This window comes from Choloepus didactylus, chromosome 6, assembly GCF_015220235.1.
Source record: "Choloepus didactylus isolate mChoDid1 chromosome 6, mChoDid1.pri, whole genome shotgun sequence".
NCBI classification, from domain to species: Eukaryota; Metazoa; Chordata; class Mammalia; order Pilosa; family Megalonychidae; genus Choloepus; species Choloepus didactylus.
In genome coordinates, this window is record NC_051312.1 from 18,005,753 (window position 1) to 18,021,007 (window position 15,255).

Here is a 15,255-nt window from a genome sequence, read left to right on the forward strand (position 1 = left end):
TCTAGACATATTTAGTTCTACTTATGCCCAAGTCTTTCTCTAGGAATCCCCAAGAAAACTGCTTTTGACCCCTTTACACAACTCCAAGGCTATATTAGACTGCCATTTTGTAACTTTCAAGATTTCCATTATTTTTATTGCAATTTGGTTCATTTGAATAAATATATGTTTTTTTTCTTGGGGGCGGATGGGAGCATGTTATAGTGACTGCCTAGAGAGAATCACAGCTCTATCCTCTTGAAGGGAGCAGGGAATGCCCAATGCAAAACTATTTTTTTGATTAGTTACCATTTGGCTGGAAGATTTGGTACTTTGCTTCCTCGAACTGACACCAATGTGAAGGAGAGAAAAGAACTTGCTCAGCTCTTGTCCCAGTTTCTCAGTCCCCAAGTCCATTGCCTAATCATCCTGTCTTTACATAAGTCTAAGTCACTGTCCCCTGTAGAAATCTTTAACCTGGAAACCATGAGTGCGGTTTTGGATTACTGAGTATCCAATAAAACTAAATGTAAAGGTGATAATTGCTTTCTGTAAATAGAGTATCCACAGTTTCCATCAGATTTTTAATGGAAACACTGACAATAGGCACCTGCAAGGAAAGAACCCTTATGCACTTTTCAACCTTTTCTTATTTCCCTTCCCAGGAACTTCATTAGAGTCATTAAAGTTGGTTAAGGCACATCCAGTTTCAAACTGCTGCTTCTTAGTTTGTGACCTGTACTGCCATCCTGCTATGTTATTCTTACATCTCTCTAGGTCTATTAGAGCAGAAAAACAATTACAGATGATTGACACTCCAGATTACAGATTTATTGAATACTGGTTTTCAAGGAGATTTGAAAGAGATACGCTCCATCCTCCTCATTTCATGCAGGGGGCCCAGCATGATTCAGGGGCTTTTCCAAACATCAATAAATAGCAGAGCCAGCCTGAGCAGAAACTGTCTGCTTCACCATACAGAGTCATGGCAGTGTTTTCTTAATTTGGCCTATATCGGACTCTCACATATTTGCAGAACCTGGCATGAAAAAAAGTGAAACTAAAACATTTTAGTAGATAATATACTCATGATGCTCATTTACTGTCTTTTGTCCCCAAAGATATAATGCTCATATGTATCCAAGAGAATTTCTCAGATAAGTTTGCTCATTGTAGAGAGAAGGTACAGATTAAATAAAAACTGATAATTTAAGGCAGAACAAATATCCATCTATGCAACTGAAAAAAAGTGAAGATTGTTTCTTTCTTTTTATGGGAAAATAAAACTATTTTCTTCTCTTATCTTTTTTTCAACAGATGACAGTGAGCAAATCCATGGAATGGAAAGGAAACCACACCACTGTGGCCATGTTTGTTCTCCTGGGACTCTCAGATGAAAGAGAGCTACAGCTCCTCCTCTTCCCAATCTTCCTAGGAATCTACCTTGTGACTCTGACCTGGAACCTGGGTCTCATTACCCTAATTAGGGTGAGCTCCAGGCTGCACACACCCATGTACTTTTTTCTCAGTTTCCTGTCATTTATAGACATCTGCTATTCTTCTTCCATTAGCCCAAGGATGCTTTCAGACTTCTTAAAAGACAAAAAGGAGATTTCCTTCCTTGCCTGTGCCACTCAGTATTTTGTTGTGACGTGGATGGGGTTGGCTGAGTGCTGCCTCTTGGCCACCATGGCATTTGACCGATATGTTGCCATAGGTAGCCCTCTGCAGTACTCAGTCATCATGGCCCCCAGCCTCTGTGGGAAATTAGTTGCTTGGGCCAGTTTGAGTGGTTTCCTTTGTAGCTTCACTCAAACAGTCTCATGCTTTCATCTCTATTACTGTGGACCAAATATCATTCAACATTTCTTCTGTGACATGCCTCAGATTGTTCCTTTGTCTTGCTCCAATCCCTTCTTCAGCCAAATAATTCTTCTTCTGGTAGCTACTTTTGTTGTGTTTGGAACTTTACTCCTTATCCTCTTGTCCTATGGTTTCATTGCAGCTTCCATCCTGAAAATGCCCTCAGTCAAGGGCAGGTCCAAGGCCTTCAATACCTGTGCCTCCCACCTGGTGACTGTGACACTTTTCTATGGCACAGCCCTCTCTGTGTACATCTGTCCCAGCTCTAATCACTCCCTGGAGCAGGACAAGGTGCTGTCAGTGTTCTATGTCATCCTTATCCCCATGTTAAACCCTCTGATCTATAGTCTGAGGAACAAGGAGATCAAAGAAGCCCTCAAAAGGGTAATACAGAGGGCAGCCGGTTTACCTTAGTAAGAATAATATTGAGTGGGCTTTATTATTTCTATAAGCAAGATGGAAGTAAGAGTTTGTACATAACCTTTGCAGGTTACAGGAATAGCCAAGCAAAGAGAAGAAGTGAACACCTGGCTTCCTTCACTCCTGCTGTCATCATGCCATCAACTAGGAAGCTGATTGAGGCAGTGACCCTGATGTGGAATACAATTTAAAAAGACACTTTCCATGATTAGAATAGAGAAATCCTAAAAGGTGATTATGCTTTTAGAAGCAGGTATTGATAAATATTAAATAGAGAGAAATGATGGAAACCCAGGATTTCATACAATCTTTCTTTTACTGATTTTCTTCCCTTTATAAAAAATTGTGATATCTTTATTTATATGCCAATAAAAATAAAATAATTTAGAAGATAACATACGAAAAATTGAAAATAATTTAAAAAGGAACACTTTATACTTTGGTCCCAAAATGAGAAAGGGAAAGAAAGGGAAATTTGGCTGGGCTTACACCCAGGGAAACTTGTTCCCTCTTCCTTATTCCTTGAGCCTCTGAAAAAAGCCATTCTGAAAAAGAGATTGGAGAAAGAAAGAAAAGAAGGAAGGGGACATCTTTGAGGTCAAGGAATAGGGAGATTCCTGGAGGTTAGAAGGAAGTCAAAAGTCTAAAGTATCAGGGTATAGGTGCACCATGCCTTGTTAGCATGATGGAGACTGTGCCAGAGCTAAGGAATGATGATTGTGATGGTGTGTATGGGGAGGCAGAAACCAGCCCTAGAATCTGAGACTGTAAGAGATCCCAGGTTCTTAAATTTGAGAAGGGAGTACCATAGGTACCAGGACTGGGTGCACCATGGAGAGTCAAGTCCAACAAAGAGAATTTGGAGAACATTGGGAGAATGCTTTCACTTGCATTTTATGAACCAAGTTTCATACATATTACTTATCATTTATACAATACATTTTAATTAATTTGGATCTATCCAGAATATGTAATTATTTTTTATCCCCATGTGATGTTGGGAGGTGAGAAATTATCATTACTTTCATGAAGCAATGTTTGGGCTCCTCTGCTCTTCCAGAGTAGCCAGTGATCTATCTTGAATCTCACCAAGTGTCATTTGTGGAACATAAGTGGTTCTTACTAACTAAAAACGTTTCCTGCCTTGGTCTGCCAGTGTGCTTAAATTTCATACTCTCAGTGCTGTTTTTTAAACATGTCTTAAGAAGGTGCTTAGATTAAGGATTAAGTCTTTATAGTACTTATAAAGAGAAAGATACAAGTACTAACCTATTAGCAAGAGGTAAGTCTAATAACTTACTATATTCTCCCATTTTCCATGATCTTTCTTCCTAGTAGTAATATTGCCTGAAGCAGATCAAGCAAAAAATGGGAACTTGTCTAAAACATATCTCTATTACAAATAACTAGTAAAGTAAGTGAGCTCCTTCCTCAAAAAATGTTTGTGGGAATCATCTTATGCATAGGTTTTTTAATGCAGATCAGAAATGCAGCATCATTTATTGATAGAATTTAAAATCACAAGACAGAAATTTTGCCTACTTTTAACAGAGGACATGTTACATATGCATTGTACATTCTGATAAGCACAAAAACATTATCTGATTTAAATATCAGTACTCTGTTAGTAGCTAGTATCATTAGCCCCATTTTATAGGTAATAAAAACTCAGACTTGGAGAGATTAGTTAATTTGCTCAAGGTGACACAACCAGCAAGTGTCAGAGACAGAATTCATCCCAGACTGGCTGATTCCAAAGTGCATGGTCAAAACTGTATTAAGTTGAGGGTCTATCATGAATTAGTATTATTGTATTCCTTTATTGTCTTGATTTCCTCACTTAAGCATAGGAAAATATGCAATGTCTGCATTACAAGCTACTGTGATGATTAAATAAAAGAAGGTATTTGAGGAAATGTACATACATATATAAAATGAAAGTGCTTTGTAAACAATTATTGAGCTATATTACCAGCTTAATAATTGGCTAAATCTCTTAGCTTCTTGGTAAAGTAAGAGAGCCTCAGGTTCACCTCCTGAAGTCTGAGGGTATGAACTACACAATCTCTACGTCCTTTCCAGCACAAATGACTTCAAGGATGATAAATAAAAGCCTACAATCATGAGATCATGATAGGACCTGGGGGAAATGGGGCAAGAATTCAGCAGGGACAAGGCAAAGTGGGGCATGAATCTGTAGGGACAAAATCTCCATGACAACCATGACACCAGAAAGCAATTATCTGGCAAGTTTCCTTCCTCTAATTGTCTTCTCTCTTTTTGCTTCTGCCCTTAACTATGTATTTAAGAAGATCCCCAGTTGGGTGGCTTTCTTGCTGTGAGTTGGCAGCAGAATTCTTGGTCTCTTTAAAGTGTAGATCTTGTGGTGCAATAGGGGCCACTTGGACAATTCTTTGGAAAAGAAATAAGCAATTTCTACCTCTGGCAAAAACTCCATGTTCTTAGGGAATCTGAGTCAAGTTTAGAGAGCAGAGCCTGGAGGAACCAGTGATTCTGTGCTGTCTCAACATCCATGCATTTCTTCCAGTAGGAGCTAGGTGGAGCAAGGTTTACAGTCCCCAGTCTCCCCTTTTACATCTATTTTTGTTGAACCCTCCCTTCCACACTCTCCACTAAGGGATTGTCTTCACATTCTTTTATACTTCTTACTCAAATTCTCTAAGAATTTTTGTTAGGTTTCTAACTCTGGAGAAATCTAATAGCATCAAATGTAAATTTTTGTGTAATAGTTTGGGGTTGGGTAGTGGTTTCGTTTCTAGTTCTGCAATTTCTCAAGGATATGACCTTGAACTCTGTTGCCTTGACTTTTTTTTCATTTGTGAACATGGATAATAGAAGTGTGTAAAATTCAATGAAACAATGTGTCACAATGTAAAACTTGTCACATTGTAAAAGCCTACATATTTGAGTTCAAACAAAAATTATACCTTACTGATTTCTGGGGAATTTCTTAAGATCAAAACATGCATGTCTATGATTCTCACTGTCCTTTCCCCACCCAACTAACTTCTGCATTTATTTTTTGCCATTGAGGACTTTGTTTTTGAAATAATAATAATACTTTGAATTTCAAGTAAATATAGATATTTGATTCACAATTTTTGACTATTGAGAGACAAACTGAGTCAATACATAATGATATGACTAAGTACCCATGGACACTTCCATAAGATATTTAAAAATTCTTCAAATGTCCCTACATTGTCATCCTTGTAGACCCTAGGGGTCTGCCAACAATACATTGGGGAACGTAACTATCAGAGAGGCCCATTTCAGGCATAAGTAGAGTTGATCTAATTGTCCTTTTTAAGCTCTTATCTTGTTCTTCATTCAGAAACATTCCTGGCTTTCTAACCTGATTTTGTACCCAGCACAAACTAGGAAACTGACCACCTCCTTAGTCCATCAGTGTTGCAAGCAGATTCGACTAGCTAGACCCATGTAGTAAAATCTCCATCCGCCATCAATATACCCATCATTTATTTTCTCCAAATTGTCTTGGGGAATCCTGAATCACGCAACGACATTAACCAAAAAGAGTGTATTCAGAATTCTTCTCTTTGCTCTAGCTTACCAAATTTTAAAAAGAAAAATTTTCAGGTTAAAATTATACTGAATTAAGAAATGTTACGAAATTCCTCACCCTTTCTCTGAATGGTTGTTTATATAGATTACAGATAATTGTGGATTCCATTACTGAAATGTTATAAAAAATGACATTTTTTTCATGCAGCTGATTGGTCAACAGTTTGACATATGATGGTGTTTTGGGAATGTCTGAGAGAGTTTCTATTTTGTAAATATTTTCACTGAATCTAACTCATCTTGGTTAACATATCTGAGAAATTTGTACTGGCATACTGTATACTAAGCAGAAATAGAGAGGATTATTTTCAATTTATAAAACCATAATTTGAATGACATAAAAATAAGTATTCTTAATTGCATATTCAAAACTCTGTGAAAGAACTGTTCATTAATTTATTCAAGATATATTTTTTGAGGAGTGCACAGATTAGTTTTCAATATGTTTACCACTAAATAGTAAAACATCTTAACTAGTTCATGTAGTATATATAGTCAATTTCATCAGCTCTATGATACTTGGTTGTGGTGCATAAATATTGACATCAGGAATTTACAGTCAGTCTGGTAGGAAATAGCAGAATATTATGAGATAAAAGTAAATACAGTCATTAACAATATTCTTCAGCCTAGTGTTAGTGACCATCTTTTTTAGGAAATCACTTGATGAAGAGCTCCTTGAAGCTCAGCATTAGCTTTTCCTTTTTATCTTTTTCAGAGAGGTGTCATAAAGCAATGATTATTGCTAACATTTATTGAGCTCTTACTGACTTGTCAAGCTCTTTATGTCACTCAATCCCTGCAACAGCCCTATGAGTTGGTAATGATTATTAGCTTTATTTTAGAGATGAAGCAACTGAGGCTCAGAGAGATTAATAACTCGTTCAATGTCACATGGCTAGTTAGTACAAGTCAGGAAAATCTGTTCTCTCTCAATGAATTATATTTTTAAATACCTTTTAGTTAGTATGGATGCGGGAGTTGTAGAAAATGGACAAAATAATGGTAAGTATGAAGTAGAAAATAAAAATCATACCACCCCTTATTTGAACCTTTGCAGTATAAATGGCTCATATGTGGGATATGTGCAAATGTGGTATAAACATATGAAAACATGTAACGATAATAAAGCATGTTTTATTCTAGAAAAGTAGACTCATTCTGAGTACTCATCAGTAGTATATATGAATGCTCATTTCTTACTGATTTATAAGACGCTTTTCATATTAAAGTTACACTGCCTTATTTTCTTTATTTTCTGACTCCCCCTCCCCCTAGTTTATCAACTGTATTTTAAATGCATTTTATAGAAGTGGGTGTTTTTGTCATAACTAGGTTTTAAATTGTTACATAATTTTCCCCTCTCTTTTACTTTCTCTTTTTGGTGTGATATTTCAGAAATAGCTTTCCCATCCTAAGACTACATAAATGTATATCTATTTTTTTCTTATCCTTTGTGAGACACATCTTCCATTGTTTATAGATTGCTTATCCTTTCCTCATCAATGTGAATACTAATTTTATCATTTATTAAATTTATATCAATACTTGGATTTATTCCAGAGTTCCCTATGTGTTCATATGACACATATTCTTATTATTACAAGAATAATGAATTATTAAAGTATGTAACACTTTTTATATGTGAAAGACCCCTCTGTTATTAAATTTTCAAAATTTTCTTGACTTGTATTTTTATTATAGAACTGTTCTTTTGCCTCAGGGAGGGACACTTTGGGTAGGAACATCTATTATGAATCTGTTAGTGATCTCAAATATGTTGCATATATCTACAAAAAATAAGATTTTATTTTTAAAATTAGTAAATGAAATATTTACTTTGGCCCTTCTGTATATCAAAGCCCATCATAGTTGTTGCCTATTGACCTAAGGTATCTGAATTCAATCAAACTAAATGAAAATGATTTATGTGGCTTGTATCTGGAAAGCCCCTGGTGGTTTGTCTCACATGAACACTAGGTCTAAAGCTACACCTGACTGAAGGCAATTAGTGCCAGAATGGGCATCTCCAAGCAACCAGTGGTAATGATTGCTAACATCTATTAAACAATTGCTATACATTGGACTGTGTGCTGAGCACTTGCTTGCATTTCCTCACAATTCTCCCAGTAATCTTGAAGTTCAAGATCTCTTATTGTCCTTACTTTGTTATGGATAAAATGAGGTTTGATGTGTTTAAACCACTGAGACAATTTCATAAAGTGATTTGGTAACAGAACCTAAATTCCAAAAGTCAAACCCTTAACCACACTACCATGCTGTTTCCCAGGAGGTAGAATAGCCTAAAGTTAAGACAATAGTTAGGGTCAATCGTGAACTGTTCTCACCTCTTTTTGGCTTCTGTGAAAGGACTGATTCCATAGCATTATTCCATACACATGCTTCTGCTCCAACAAAAAAAATTATTAGAGAATCATAATCACAACTTATGATGTAATTTTTCAGGCCATTTTGGAGATGTTGTATTGAATAAACTTGTAGAAAAGTTTGATACAATGTCATAAACAGGGAAAATCATTTTTCTTAAGGGCAAAAGAAGAAATTTTAAAAATTTATTTAGATTTTTGAAATAAATTATAAAGCAGCAATTACATAATGAATTTTCCAAGTTCTTAGATAACTTTTACTTTCATAAATGATCTCTACCTTATGTACAAGAATCATGCTCTCTCTAGCATTTTTAAAGTTGCCACTCAATTTTATAAATCTCTTTTAATTCTTATGAGCCTCATGAATTAATTGGGAACCTGAAGCACTTAGTAGTCACTTTTTGAATAATTTGAGGTGAAAAGCTGGGTTCTTTCTACCAGAAGGACAGTGAAGCATTTCTCCTTCTCCAGCACTCTTCGAGAAAAAGATTGGCACATCTGAAAAGGATTTCATAATTTACCTGAATAAGCAATGCATTTTCTTGTCTACTTTTCAATTTTAGGAGCACAGAGCCAATGATTGAGGTAGAAAATATTAAAGAGATCACCTATTTCATCCTCTTGGGAGTCTCAGATTTTCCCAGTATCTTACAACAGTAAGGTGTGTTGTGCTTTCTTATATTTCTGGTGATCTTCATTATGACCCTGACCTGGAACCTGTCTCTCATCACCTTAATAAGGGTGGATTCCCACCTCTGCACATTCGTGTACTGATTCCATAGTAACTTGTCCTTCATGGATCTGCTAGTTACCTCTACAACTCCCAAGATGTTCTTCAACTTCTTTCAGGAGCAGCAAATGATCATCTTTTTGGGCTGCACAGTTCAGATATTCATCTTTTCACCCATGTGACTAAATGAGCCTTGTCTCCTGATGCCATGGGCTCTGACTGATACACTGACATATTCATAAATTACATCACCCATCCTCTGTGTTTAGATGATACTGTGAGCCTAGATCACAGGACTTTCTGCTTTTCTGCTTCTTTATCCCAGTTGCAATTGTTCTGGTTGTGCTTTCTATATTAATCAGCCCTAAAATTTGTCTAAGGCCTGCCTCAGTGCTAATCATCTTGGAGATTGTTGGTAATTTCCTTATTTCCAGGAGCTGTAGTCTATGGAAGGAGAAGATGTTATGAATCATTAGGAGGGATGGAAAGAAGCATGTAGTCCTTTCAGCATCATTTACTTCAGAATATGATGATTTAATTACTCATATTTGGAATTTGGTGGGGATTTCTGATTGGGTATGATATTCAATGTCCATGACACAGCCAACAGCAACAGCTGATATTGTGGAACTCAAACTTCTTTTCCTACCATATCCAGAAAATTTACCCTTGATTGACACAGTCAATGGGATCACCCAATGAAGTCATTTCTGTTATTTCAAGCATCTGTTCGATTTTCTGTGAAAAGACTTGCATGAAAATTCATTGTACTAATGAGGTTATTGAATATTCAATGTTGTACAGACAAAGGAAAAGTATTAAAAGATGGTATACATTATTTCCTATTGTCTTTCTTCAACATTTTGTGTCCTGCAGCTTTTTGGTTGCATGAGTTGATACAATGAATGCAGTAGCACAACTGTTACTTTAATGCTGTTATTTTCCAGGAATTTCTGAGGACCAGGAGAGAAAATAGATACTTTTTTTCTAAATTGGCAGCACCATTTTGTATTCCCACCAGCAGTGTATGAGGGTTCCAATTTCTCTCCATCGTCACCAACACTTGCTATTTCCTGTCTTTTTTATTCTAATCATCTTAGTGGGTGTGAAGTAGTATTTCATTATGTTTTTTTTAATTTCCATTTCTCTGATAAGTAATGATGTTGAATATCTTTCCTTGTGCTTATTTGCCACATGTATATCTTCTTTGGGGAAATATCTATTCAGATCATTTGTCCATTCTTAAATTGTTTTGTCTTTTTTATTATTTTGTTGTAAGAGTTCTTTTTGCATCCTAGATACAAATCCCTTATTAGATATAGGATTTGCAAATACTTTCTCCCATTTTGGGGGTTGTGACCACAAAATCTGGGGGATGCTAGGGCAGAGAGAATTTGCTTCCCTCTTCCCTGGGAGGCAGCAGTTTTGCAAGAATTGTAATGCACCTTAGTTTGAGGTTTCACATACTCATGCTCACTAAATAATGAAGGGATACTACACTGTTAATTTAAAAAATTAATTTTAAAAATTCTCAATAAATAACACATGTATCACTTAGAATGCTTTGAGATAGAAGTAACTGAAATTTACCTTCCATAATAGGGAGTAGGTCTGTTGATTGAGGTGCTCAATGATGTAATCAAGACCCTCAGTTCATTCCATGTGCTCATTCTGCCTTCTGGTGTTGGCTTCATTCTCAGACTGGTAGCAGGTTGGCTGCAGTTATTCTAGAGGTTATTTGCAGACCAGAAAATGTCCAGAGGAAAAGAGAGATCTTCTTTGCCAATGGGACTTCTTAAAAATGAAGAAGTATTTTCCAGATACTCTACCCCCACACACACAGCAGACATCCACAGTAGTACCATTGAGCCTCATGTCCAGTCCTAAATCAATCGCTCTCAAAGCAAGTAGGGATGTCTTTAGAATAAATTTCTTCTGAAATAGAATGACAATATCAGATCAGAATTGAATGTCAGCTTTAATACAATAATTGACATACATAAATTATCACCATGATATTGCTTGGCATATTCTTGTGTGTTTTAGTAAAACCTATTTCTTATGCAAGAAAAGATGATTGTTTTCATCTTAGGAAATCCTTTAAGAGCAAAATTGATCCACAAACTTAGAAGGGGGCAGTCCATGGATCGGACACACACTGAGGCTCATAGTTATTTATCCAGCAACTATTCACTAAGGAAGTAGCTTCTCGGGGGTAATTTCACCCCCCAAAATGATGCACAGTTTGGCATATAATTGTCATTGAGACTCCATCTGGCACTGAGATGAAGCTGGGAGGTGTCCCGTAATTCCAATCAAGAAGAGATGGGTTCTGAGAAATCCTTCATCTCACCACACCAACCAGCCAAATTTGCCTCTGATTATTTCATGTATTCTGTTACAGAGGCCTATGTATAATTTGCTGCATTTTCTGTACTATTTCTAGATACCACTTTTTGTGTAGTCCTGCTTCTTAACAGCTGGCAAAGCAAGAATTCCTTCTCCATTTAACAATCAGCCTGTGTAGCTTTCAGATCTCTGAAGACTCTGTTTTTCATCATCTGTGGTTGTTTTCCAGCAGAAGGCCATGGATGAAATATTCCTGCTTTAGCCAGTAAAACACCTTTTATGAGGACTCTTCCCCTCTTTATTCATTTAATTTACTTTAAGTTTATTGTTAACATTACAATTAGGTGTAGTGTGTGCTATGCTTTCCTGTCTTTTTTTTTTTTTCTATCGATATTCAGTGTGTCCTCCTAAAGCTGACTTTTGCAGTGTCCTTCCTCATCCTCAAAGGAGGCCCTTCCTCTTGTAGGAGTTCTGGGCCAGGTTAGGGTGGGTTGGAGGAGTCTGTGTTTCTGTGACATTACATACCTGTCTCTTTGGGTTCCATAGAGGGAAGTAGAGATTGATTCACAGCATACACTCTGAGTCACCTTGGCATCTGTAACTTTTCCTAACAAGATCCTCCATGTTCCAGCATCTGAGCAGTGCCCAGCACATAGCATGCACTTAATCGATGTTTGCTGAATAAATGTGTTCACTTTAGGATTTTAGTAAACATATTCGTATTTCAACTCTTCCTACATTGAAATCATCAAGTAACTTACATTCAACAATGTTTCTGAAGGCTCTTAAGAAAATTAAAATGAATGATTCATATGCTATATAAGATTTAAGTAGAATTTTTCTGATGGAAATATAGTTACATGACCTGTTAAAAGTTTAGTCTCCATTGTATTGAAGCAACATGTATTTATTTATTTTTAATTGGTCTTTTATTGAGAAAATAATTAAAATTGAATATCACTGGGCTTCAGGCAACTACATTGTTCTTCAGGTCAATTAAAATGTGCAAGTTAAATTATTTATGTTGGATTTCACATTTTGAGATATGTAATTTCTCAGTTTTTCCATCAAATCTGACCTATTACAATTTAAATTTTAAATCTATGATCTAATTATGGTTTGGGGATGAAAGGAAAATGTGATTTTCTCCTATATGTATTTCTGCATATATATTTTTGGTATAAGGCCTTAAGAACATTAAAAAATACATTTCAAAGAGGACACTTCATGTTCTGTTTCCATTTACTGTTTTTCATTTGTAAATGGAGCTAAACAAGAGGAGAAGGAATATATATGCCAAGAATGCTGTGAGAAAAAGTTGAACAAACAAAAAGAGTCAAAATGAACTTTATTGCAAGATAAACTTTATTGAAAGGGAAAGAAGAAAGTTTAGGAATTCCTGATAAATTAAAGGCAACTAAAAAATATGGCTTGATTAGAAATGATGGAATACGGGAAGGTTGAGGTAAACAATGTGGTGATTAAGAGATGCCTGTAAGATCAATAACAGTGCCACTGGTTTAACCTGGTTCTCTACATTGGTAAGAGTTGCCGTAGTGATTTTACCTTTTCGGTATCTGTGGACACAAGCTTTGCAATGGTTACCATCTAATGACTGAGATTTCCCTGTCCCTCAGTTAAACCAGCACATATCACAAAACATTTAATAGCTCTTCATTTCTTCTTCCTGAGAAAAGACTAAATTCTCTTCCATTTTGATTCATTTCCTTGATAAGTAGGCAGCATTACAGGTTTTTGTCCATTTCCTATAAAAGTGTACATGTAAAGAGACATGGCAGTTGTATCGTTGACAGCAAGCTCAAGTACATTTCCATTGCCCTGTCCATGTTTACAGTAATGCCTTCAAAATAAGCTTCACTATTCTAGAGACTTTTTGTGAGAAACTCTTCTTCAAATACTCCTGATTGCTAACTTCCTGCCCACATCCAGGTGCTAATCACCCATAGGATTTTACTTCTGTTTCTCTCATGCCATATATCATCTCTTGTCTTATAATAAACCTCTATGGACACATTTCTCATCTTTCCACTGGGATATAGACCCTTGAGGCCAACTTTGCAGCTGTCAAACAATGAAGTACACTGCTTTGCCCTTTGTAGTTATTCAGAAATATGATTAATGCAGCAATCAATATATTTTAGAGAGGAATTAGTGTGCAGCTGCTAATTATATGGCTCTGGAGCTAGAGTACTTTGATTTAAATCTTAGTTCTGCCCTTGGTAGGTGGAGTGACCTCGAGTTGATTACCACTCTGAGCCACAGTCTCCTCATCTGTAAGATGCTAATAATAAGGGTTTATACCTCCTAGGGCTATTAAAAAAATTAAAATGTGATAAAATATAAAAGGATTCAGAATCATACTGGGAATGGAGTAAGCACACAATAAATGTTAATAATTTAATACCATTCCTTGCTTTTAAGGAAAATTCAATCATATTTTTGGTACCAAAAATACTGTAAGCATATCAAATAACTTGCTTAGTGTTTTAGAAAAAAATATGTTTCTGGCAATATTGTAGACAAATGTTCAGAGACATAACTAAAAATGCAAGGTGAAATCTAAAACACATCTATTTTTTTCTTGACTGATCCACTGAGAATGCAAAGAAATTCCCCAGAGAAAATAAATGACATGAAAGCATGAACCTAACAGCATATGGGACTGGGTGCAACATTTGCCTAGGAGTAATCTACTAACTGTGGTGGTGTAAGCCTTGGATTTTAATGTGTATGGATGTAAATGGCAGGAGAAAAAAAGCATGTGAGGTTGGATTAGAGAAACCTCACATCCTACATAAATCAGGGACTTCCAAAGGGTGACACACTCAGAGAGCAAATGAGACAAAAACCTATGCCACAGAATGAGACAGTGACATACACACCTCTGTTAGCCATAGACTGGGAGGGGCAAAGAAAAGGTTAAAAATTTGCCCCTGAAAATTCCTAACCTAAAATTTGTACTCACATAGATATGAGCCTAAATCTTGTTACTCTTATGGCCCACCAAAACTGCAAGTCAAAAATTTTGTTTAAAGGGTTTCTGGGTTGGTATTGCCTCCAAGTCACTGGAAAGAAATAAGGTAACTCATATCTGAAGGAACATATTTTAAACTCAGGCCTCAATGATTCCATCAGATATAGTTCAAAGGCACATGAACTCACCTCAAAAATGACTGAAAAAAACAGTAAGCAAAGTACCATGGAGAAGGTCAGCAACATCAAACTGTAGAATCCTATCTGTAAATCTACAGTTATTTAAATTACCAGAGAATAATTGTACATAAATACACTTGATATCTTCAAAAAAAAAGGATTATATTGAAAGTATGATGAAGGAAAAAAGAGACTATCAAAATAGGGGAAAGAAAATGGGACCCCCTCAAAAATCCAAAATATTATGATTGAAATTTGAAACTCTGAAACCATGGGTGAGATAGTGAGGAATCATAACTAAAATTGAAGATTCAACCCAGAACCTGCTTATCATGATTTCTTCCTCGCTCATATCTAAAATTCTCTCTGAGGTCATTTTAGTGGCAGCCAAACTTAGCTGTATGTGGGAGAGCAGAGCATATGTAGAAACACCTGTTCCCTGAATGGCCCCAAGACACTAGGACAAAAATCACCTTCCTTGGAACAATTTTCATGGGGATGAAGAGTCATCAGAAACAAATAAAATATGAAGGGTCCATCAAAAGGAAGATAAGATGTGGTCTGCTGGCATATTTCTACCGTATATCAACAGAATTAGGGGCAATCATTCAGAAGAGGCCACTTTTATCCCTATGACTGTCCCCACTGCCCTTAGTTTCCATCTTATAAATCTCCCTTAGTTCTTGGATCAGGGAAGCAGATTTGAGCTTGCCTCCTGTCTCCTTGCTGCTCAACCTTGCAATG

At 36.2% G+C, this 15,255-nt stretch overlaps 1 protein-coding gene across 1 annotated transcript; it reads left to right on the forward strand.

Moving 5' to 3' along the window:
- The first annotated feature begins 1,296 nt into the window (after nucleotides 1-1,296).
- Nucleotides 1,297-2,256, forward strand: LOC119536639 (olfactory receptor 5A1-like). The gene has a single exon (XM_037839479.1). The coding sequence runs from the start codon at nucleotides 1,297-1,299 to the stop codon at nucleotides 2,254-2,256; it is 960 nt and encodes a 319-aa protein (XP_037695407.1).
- Nucleotides 2,257-15,255: the final 12,999 nt, after the last annotated feature.